This window comes from Cetorhinus maximus, chromosome 25 (genome assembly GCF_964194155.1).
Source record: "Cetorhinus maximus chromosome 25, sCetMax3.hap1.1, whole genome shotgun sequence".
In the NCBI taxonomy this organism is placed as follows: Eukaryota; Metazoa; Chordata; class Chondrichthyes; order Lamniformes; family Cetorhinidae; genus Cetorhinus; species Cetorhinus maximus.
Window position 1 is genome coordinate 14840803 of NC_135903.1, and position 9605 is coordinate 14850407.

General features: G+C 40.7%; 1 protein-coding gene across 1 annotated transcript in view; it reads left to right on the forward strand.

The window, feature by feature from the left end:
* The window catches only part of retreg3 (reticulophagy regulator family member 3), a 55217-nt gene extending 50330 nt beyond the window's left edge, over window positions 1-4887 (forward strand). The window contains exon 11 of the mRNA XM_078529538.1: window positions 1319-4887. Within this exon, the coding sequence (XP_078385664.1) occupies window positions 1319-1842 (524 nt within the window). The 3' untranslated portion in view covers window positions 1843-4887. The remainder of the gene's footprint in view (window positions 1-1318) is intronic.
* Window positions 4888-9605: the final 4718 nt, after the last annotated feature.

The following is a 9605-nucleotide window of genomic DNA, read 5'->3' on the forward strand; positions in this document are numbered from 1 at the left end:
GTTACATGCATCTCTAATTTTCTGTTTAATGCAGTCTCCAACCTTATCACTACTGTTTGGATGCCTATAGGCAACTCCCACTAATGCTTTCTGCCCCTTGTTGCTTCTTAGCTCCACCTAGACTGAATCTGCATCTAGATTTTCTGATCCAATAACCTTTCTCACTATTGCACTGTCACTATTCATCCTTAACTAACATCACCACCCCACCTCCTTTTCCTTTTTGCCTGTCCTTCCTAAGTATCAAGTACCCTTGGATATTCCGTCCCTAGCCTTGGTCGTCCTGTAGCCATGTCTCTGTAATCACAATCATATCGTACCCGTTTACATCTATTTGCGCTGTTAATTCACCTACCTTACTCCAAATGCTCCATGCGTTCACTTACAGTGCATTTAGACTTGTCTTTTTAACATTTTTTACACATCTTTTTATGTACAATGGCCCTATTTGCTGCTAGTCCGTTTCCTCTTCCTTCTCAAGCCTTCTCTTCTCAAAGCAAAACCCAAAATCCACTTTTTAAAACAGCATTCCAGGCATGATTTTTTTTTCAGACATAAAATCCAGGTGGCCCCCTTTGTGCACAGTTCACCCAGATCAAGAGGTTGACAGTTTTTTTTAATTGGTTTTCTTGTAAAAGGATGCTTTTTTCAGGAATTGCAGAGTCCTGCATTAACCCATTGTCTTTTGAAACACACATTCTTCCAGAATGTCTCAAGTCCTTGAAGATGAACCATTTTCTGTGATTAAAGCATTCATGATAATTTTTAAGGACGGCTATTTGCATTTGAGGCAGTGCAGTGAAGAGTCACTAGATTGGCTCTGGAATGAGAGTGTTGTCCTATGATGAGAGGCTGAGTAAGTTAGGTCTATATTCTCTGGAGTTTAAAAGAATGAAAGGTGATCTCATTGAAACATACAAGATTCTGAAGGAACTTGACAGGGTAGACATTGAGAGGCTGTTTCCCCTGACTGGAAATCTAGGACACTGGCCATAGTCCCAAGTTACAAAGTCAATCATTTAGGACTAGGATGAGGAGAAATTTCTTCACCTAAAGGGTTGTGAATTTTTGGAATTGTCAGCAATGCACAAATTTTTGGGGTCTCAGGGAATCATGATATATGGACAATGAAAGGGAAAATGGAGTTGAGGCAGAATATCAGCCATGATCGTGTTGAATGGCGGAGCAGGCTCAAGGGACTACTTCTCCTATTTCTTATGTTCTTAGAATATAAGTTCACTGCAATCTTTATAATGGCAACATGACAGAAATATGTTAATGAAATACCTCATTAACACGAATTTCCTCTTGCGCCTAGATCTTGATCGACATAGTGACCCAGAGGAGTCGTTTGCGAGAGATCTACCAGAATTCCCCTCAATAAATCCAAATGCGACTGGAGTGGATGATGATGATGATGATACCAGCCTGGGTATTCCAACTGCTCCCTACCAGACTTTGGCACAGGAAGACGAGAGCTTGTTTTCAGATCAGGAGGATATTGATGTAGATATATCCCTCAGTGGGCTGCCATCACCCCTAAATTTCACAGGTAGCCAGGGCCTTTCTCTGGCAGGGGCACTAGCCAGCAATATGATGGCGGCTGCACTGTCGAGCCCAGATCAAGAAGCCCAAATGGTGAGGGACAATCCTCCGAGGATTGCTTCACAGACCTGTCACGAACACTCAGGTACAGAAATGGACACTGATGTAGAGGGGGATGATTTTGAACTGTTGGATCAGTCAGAGCTGAATCAGTATGAGAGCATCACTTCACAGGATCGGGGCTCACGTCAACACCCGAAGACAGGGTTCCTTTCAAACTTTCTCCGAAAACAGTAGGTTTGTGGGTGTTGGGGTTGCCAGTGACACCACACTGGGCCCAGTCGACATTCATCGGAAGGCAAGGTTGCCATAACACCCTTGTTGCAAAACCACTGGTGTGTTTATTATTCCTGCTGCTGTTCTGCATAGTTTAAAATAGTGATTTCCCCGGTGGTTATCATTTCTTCCTCACGATGGACAGCATTTCACAACTAAGAGAGACGTAGAACTTATTGCTGTCTGCCATTGCAGGTTTATTTGGTGTCCCTTCTAGTTCCTTGGGTTTGAAATGCTGCCATCCCAGAAAAAGTTGTTGCAAGGAATGATGAAGCATTACGGAACATCTGGACTTAAAATATTGTGCTAATCAACAAGTGTTGTTGATTCTAATTCAAGGTTAGTTTTTTTTAAGGAATGGAAGTTCTGCAACCATTCCTGCGGTATTTTTGATGCATAGATTATCATTCTGTCTTCATTGGTAAGAAAGCTGATTACCTGTAAGAGTGCACCATCTGTGTTTATAGCTTCTGCTTCAAAAAATAGAAACCATCCACAGAATGTTGTTGACAGACAAAGTGTGGTGTTGGTGCAGGTAGTCCAAACATCATTTGATTAGTTGGATTGTAATCTCATCAGATCTACAAAATACACCATTTAGCACTTATTAGTGAGGATTAGGATTGTGCAGTGAGGAAACAAGCAGCAAGGTTCATCATCAGCGGAGATTAATATTATTACGGCTCATTCAAAATAACAAGATTGGAAAAGTTCCAGGATTAAAACGATGAGCTCTGCCCTCAGCTAGAGACAGCAATAACTAAATTGTTTAGGGGGAGGGGAGGTTGGGTTTTCTGGGAAAGTAAATGTAGAGCAAGCTTTCATGTTCAATTCACCCATTACACTCTGAAGAAAAGGTCACAATCTAGCAAAACTGAACATTGAGGAATAGACTGTTTACAATTAATGGAGGCTTGTTCTTTAAACCCTGGTGAAGAAACCTGCAGGATTTTTGTAAGACTTGGTGATTTGTGTTTTATCTCTTACATAATGTAAAATGCTTCATTATGAGGGGATGCAAAGTCTTGTGAGTTTGATCGCTAAATAACTCCTTTCTTCCATTGTGCTGTTTATTTTTGTGACCATGATTACGCTGAGCTTCTTGCTGCAGCTGCACTATTCCACAAACTTCATCTCGGCTTAATTTTTTCCAGCCTGGTTTCTAAGATCACCACATTCTAGACGGCAAAACTGTCAGTTCTCATTGGTGACCAGAATTTCAGCTCAGACTGTTATACTTAAAATGTACATGACCCAGATCTAAGGAGTCAAAAACAGCTGAGTTTGGGATAGGTTGTATGGGTGTGAACTGGATATGGATACTTGTCTGTCAGATATATATGTGTGTAAAGCCCAAAGGCTCAGGCTGTGAACAATAAGGAGAGCTGCCTCTTTTGCCTACTTTAGAGCAGATCAGCGATGCAGCTTTAGGAATGGATTGGGTGGCAGAGGGAACTGGATTGGTTTACTAGACCTCCCAGATTCTACAATGATGCAATATCTGCCATTCCTCCTACAGCTGAGAAATCTAAACCTCAAACTGTTTAAGACGGAATCCAGTGCTGTACCTGTGCAATTTGTCAGTGAATAATACAGACTTTATATCACCGCCTTTAGAATATTGCAGCTTCTCTCTAACCAAAAGCAGTATTTCTGACTGCAGTAATTTAAATGCAACGTCACATCCCTTTCTCTCCACTGAGATTTATTTGGCCACATTTGCTGAATTAGGGAAGGAAAAAACAAATCAAAATATTTTATGAAATGGAAAATTAGCATTGAACTATGCAGCGTCAACGAGTGCAGTGTGCGGTGTAACCCAGAACCGTTCTTTATGCATAGGAGGTGTAATTTTATAAATGTTGGTTTGAGTCAGGCACAAACACTTTTAAGGCTTAAAATATTTTAATACATGTTCATTACCCTTTGAAGCTGTTTTTTTAAAAATAAAATATTTGATATTGCAGAACTTTGGTCCTTTGTAGCTTTTTTAATAGAAAATCAAATACTGCAGGTCCTTGAAATCTGAAATAAATACAAAATGTTGGCAACACTCAGCAGATCAGGCAGCATCAGTGGTCAGAGAACAGGATTAACATTTCAGGTTGATGACTTTTCCATACAAAGCTTTTTAATATCCTGCTCCAGTTACAAACTTAATGTTGAAAGGCTGAGTAAAGATTATATTGTTATTTCTTATACTGGATTAGCAGCTGGCTGTACAGGCAGCAAAGGAACCGTTGGCTTAAATACTGTAACAAAGCAAATAAAATCCATTATTGTGCATTATGGATTATTTAGTGTTGATGCTTTTCCTGGATATGATCTGCTGTCCTCCTTTCCCTCTGATCCAGCACTGTGTGGAATAAATGCAAAATTTGGAGCTATGCAGCTGCTGCATGCACCGTGTCTATTTATTTCAAGTGATATGTTGGGCAGTGGTCTTTAGCTTGGTTTTCCTAGCAAAGCAATTGTGGTCACCACTCTTTAATCCGCGCCTGCTGTTTCCATTGTAAGAGAAGTGTATTTCAGAGCAGATTCCAGCAGCACCTGAAATTGAAAACTGCAGACAACTGATCCCTCAAATATTTTGAAAATCATATGAAATTATGTACATATTGATCTGTTTAAAAACTTCAGTTATTTTAAAAAGTTAGTGATGAGTTTAAGCTTTGAGTTTTTTTTTGAGATGAAGCCTTCTCTTGCTGAGGACCTTGTGTGTTTGAAACCTATTGCAGCCTGAGCGTTTTCATTAGAAGCCCAGACAATTAGAATTGATAGTTAGATAATGCAAAATGCATTGAACTGTTGTGTAAAATGTGCAGGATTTGTGTGGACACATGTATTTTTGATGTTGTGTGATCCTCAATGTCACTTTTGTGTATTTAAAATATTTCAAAACATTCATTTTCAGAGTTTATAACTGACCTGATCCATTTGAAAGTTTTGTAGAAAAGTCAGTTTATTTTTGAACCATTCATTAAAACTGATTTCTAAAAATGTGAATGCATTGTGTGGTTAAATTTTAGTATGCTACATTTGTATGTAAACTGAGCTCTGACCTGCGCATATGCCTGTAATGTGCTTTACTTCAGGTATTGCTTTCTGTTGCTGTTTTCTCCATAATTCTGCACTGCCAGCCTCTGCCATTGCTGCTTTGTAACCTGTTACAGGTGAGAGTAGCTCAACCAACCTTTTCTGCATCCTTTCCAGTGCATAGGCATTTGGCCTGCAACTACGTAAGGGTGACTGAATTCAGTGCATGGGAAACTATATAATTGTACTCATGTCTATCAGCTAACATCCTAAAATCCTACTCCATGCCTGGGTATGCCCTACATCATGGGAAGGAATGACTAATCAGAAGTGGGAGTATAGTGACATATGGTCAGGAGTGCTATGCTTGACTTGAATTTCAGGACCCATGAAATCTCGTGGCTTCAGGTAAGGCCAAGGTAACATGAAATTAAAAAAACGGAAATTGTTAGAAACACTTAGCAGGTCAGGTCACATCTGTGGAGAGAAAGCATTAGGTTAATGCAACACTCCACTGATGCTCCCTGGCCTGCTGGGTGTTTCTAGTAATTCCTATTTTCACTTCAGGTTTCCTCCATCTGCAATATTTTTCTTTAAGGTGAAGGAAATCTTCTGGTGATACTGAGTGCCTCTCAACTGACTAGTCAATACTTCTTTCTATTCCACACTGCGTAGAACACAGGAACTGAAGGAGGCTATTAGCCCCTCATGCCTGTTCCTCTATTCTATTAGATCACGGATGATCTGTATTTTAACTCAATCTACCTGTCTTCATTCCATAACTCTTAATACCCTTGCTAAACAAAAAAACAGCAATTTTAGTTTTGAAATTTTCAACTGATATCTCACCTCAACAACTTTTTGAGGGATACAGTTCCAGATTTCCACTACCCTTTCTGTGAAGAATGCTTCCTGTCATCACCTGATGGTCAAGTTCTATTTTTAGGGGTATGGCCCCTTGCCCCATTCTGAATGCCCCCACCAGAGGAAATAGTTTATCTACCCTATCAACTCCTTTTAATCATAAACACCTCATAGAATCATAAAATGGTTACAGCTCAGAAGGGGGGCCATTTGGCCCATTGAGCCTACTCGCAAGAGCAATTTAATTAGTCCCACTCACTTGCTGTTTCCTTGTAGTTCTGCAAATTTTTTTTCCCCTTTATGTGCCTATCAAACTCCCTTTTGTAAGCCGCAATTAAATCTGCCTCCATCACCCTTTGGAACTGTACCTTCCGGATCATAACCACTCACTGCATAAAAAAGCTTTTCCCAAAGTGGCCTTTTGATTCTTTTGTCACCACTTTTAAATGTGTCCTCTGGTTCTTGACCCTTCCGCTGATGGGAACAGTTTCTTTTTCCACTCTGTCCAGATCTCTCAGGATTTCAAACATCTATAAAGTTTCCTTTCAAATTCCTCTTCTCTAAGGGAAACAATCCCAGCTTATTCAATCTATCCTCGTAACTGAAGTCTCTCAACCCTGGGACCGTTCTCGTACTTTGTTCCTGCACCCTTTCTAAAGCCTTCACATCCTTCCTAAAGTGCAGTGCCTACAATTGGACACACTATTCCAGTTGAGGTTGACCCAAGTTCTTCTTAACCTCCTTGCTTTTGTACTCGATGCTTCCATTTATAAAACACAGAATCCCAGTGTCCGGTTTTACTACTTTCTAAACCTGTTCTGCAACCTTCAACGATTTTTGTATATATATCCCCAGGTCTGTATGTTCCTGCACCTTTTTTAGAATTGTACCGTTTAGTTTATATTGCCCCTCTTTGTTCTTTCTACCAGTAGTATCACAGAATCTTAACGGCACAGAAGGAGGCCATTCGGCCCATCGTGTATGCACCGGCTCTCCAAATGAGCATTATGACCTAGTGCCATTTCCCTACCTTTTCCCCGTACCCCTGCACATTGTTTCTATTCAAATAATCATTGAATGCCCTCTCGAATGCCTCGATTGAACCTGCCTCTATCACGCTTCCAGGCAGTGCATTCCAGACCCGAACCACTCGTGAAAAAGTATTTTCTCAAATCACATTTGCTTCTTTTGCAATTCACTTTAAATCTGTGCCCTCTCGTTCTTGATCCTTTTACGAGTGGAAACAGCTTCTCCCTATCTACTCTGTCCAGTCCCCTCATGATTTTGAATTCCTCTATCAAATTTCCTCTTAGCCTTCTTTTGTCCAAGGAGAACAATTCCAACCTCTCCAGTTAATCTTCATAACCGAAGTTTCTCATCCCTGGAACCATTCTTCTAAACCTCTTCTGCACTGTCTCCGATGTGCTCATATCCTTCCCATAATGTGACACCCAAAACTGTAACAATACTCAGCTGAGGTCTAACAAGTGTCTTATATAAATTCAACATAACCTCCTTGCTCTTGTCCTCTATGCCCCAATTAATAAAGCCCAGGATATTATATGCTTTATTAGTTGCTCTCTCCACCTGTCCTGCCACCTTCACTGATCTATGCACATATACACCCAAGTCTTTCTCCTCCTGCGCTCCCTTCAAAATTTCACCCCTTATTTTATATTGTCTGTCCATGTTCTTCCTACTGAAATGCATCACCTCACACTTCTCCATATTGAACTTCATCTGCCACCTATCTGCCCACTCCACCAACTTGTCTATGTCCTTTTGAAGTTCTACACTGTCCTCCTCGCAGTTTACAACACTCCCAAGCTTTGCTTCGTCCGCAAATTTTGAAATTAACCCCTGCACACCAAGATCTAGATTATTAATATATATCAGGAAAAGCAAGGGTCCCAATACCGCCCCATGGGGAACTGCACTACAAACCTTCCTCCAGCCTGAAAAATATCCATTGACCATTACTTTCTGCTTCCTATTTTTCAGCCAATTTTGCATCCACGTTGCTATTGTCCCTTTTATTCCATGAGCAATAACTTTTCTCACAAGTCTGTTGTGTGGCACTGTATCAAATGCCTTTTGAAAGTCCATGTACATCACATCAACAGCATTACCCTCATCGACTTTTTCAGTTACCTCTAAAAAAAACTCCAAGTCAGTTGAACACAATTTCCCGATTAGAAATCAATGCTGGCTCTTCCTGATCAACCCATTTTTTCCCATGTGACTACTAATTCTTTCCTGAATAATTGTTTCTAGAATCCTGCCCACCACTGAAGTTAAACTGACTGGTCTATAATTGCCGGGCTTATCCTTACAACCTTTTTTGAACAAAGGCATAATGTTTGCAACTCTCCAGTCCTCTGGCACTTCCCCTGAGTCTAGGGATGACTGAAAAATTATGGCCAGTGCCCCTGCAATTTCTCCTCTCACTTCCTTCAATATCCTTGGATGCATCTCGTCCGGTCCCAGTGCCTTGTAAACTTTAATTACCGACAGTCTATTCAGCACTTCCTCCTTATCAATGTTGAACCCTTCTAGTGACTGAGTTTCCTCATCTGTCACCATGGCCTGGGTAGCATCTACCTCCTTGGTAAAGATGGATGTAAAGTATTCATTTAATACCTCAACCATGGCCCCTTCGTTCATGTGTAAATTCCCTTTTAGGTCCCTAATTAGCCCTACTTTTTTTACTATTTATATGTCTGCAGAAGACTTTGGAATTCCCCTTTATGTTGGCTGTCAGTCTTTTCTCATAATCCCTCTTTGCTTCTCTAATATGCTTTTTCACCTCCCCTCTGAACCTGTATTCCTCTTGGTTCTCAATTGTATTTTCTACCTGACGCCTGTCATAAGCACATTTTTTCTTCTTTTATCTTAATTTCTATCTCCTTCCTCATCCAGAGAGCTCTAGATTTGTCTGTCATATCTTTCCCTTTTGACAGAATATACCTTGACTGTGCCAGAACCAATTCTTTTTTGAAGGTAGCCCATTGTTCAGCTACAGTTTTTCCCTCCAATCTTTCGTTCCACTCTATCTGGCCCAGCTCCATTCTTGCCCCATCGAAGTCGGTTCTCGTCCAGTTAATTATTCTTATTCTGGATTGCTAGGGTCCTTTGCTATCATCCTAAAACGTACAATACAATGTTCACTGTCTCCTAAATATTCCCCCACTGACACTTGATTTACTTGGCCTACCTCATTTCCAAGAACCAGGTCCAACAGTGTCTTGTTGGATTGGACACACACTGCTGTAGAAAATTTTCCTGAATGCAAACTAGGAACTTTTACCCCTCTCCACCCTTTACACTACCACTGTCCCAGTCTACGTTTGGGTAATTAAAGTCACCCATTCTAACAACTGTATAATGCTTGCACCTCTCTGTAATTTCCCTGCAGATTTGTTCTACATCCTTCTCACTAGTTGGCGGTCTATAGACTACACTGAGCAATATAACTGCACCCTTTTTGTTCCTTAGCTCTAGCCAAATTGACTCTGTCTTTGAACCCTCTGGGACATTCTCTTTCTCCAGAACTGCAAAGCTCTCCTTAACCAATACCGCCACCTCTTCTCCTTTCCTATCTCTTCTGAACACCTCGTACCTGGGAATATTTAACACCCAGTTCTGCCCTACCTTGAGCCAGGTCTCTGTTATTGCCACAACATCATATTTCCACGTGGCAATCTGCACCTGTAACTCCCCTATCTTATTGATTATACTCCATGCATTCACATACATGCATTGTAACCCTAATTTGGATTTTGTTACTTTCTCCCTCACCCCAACTTTACCTATTAACTTACTAT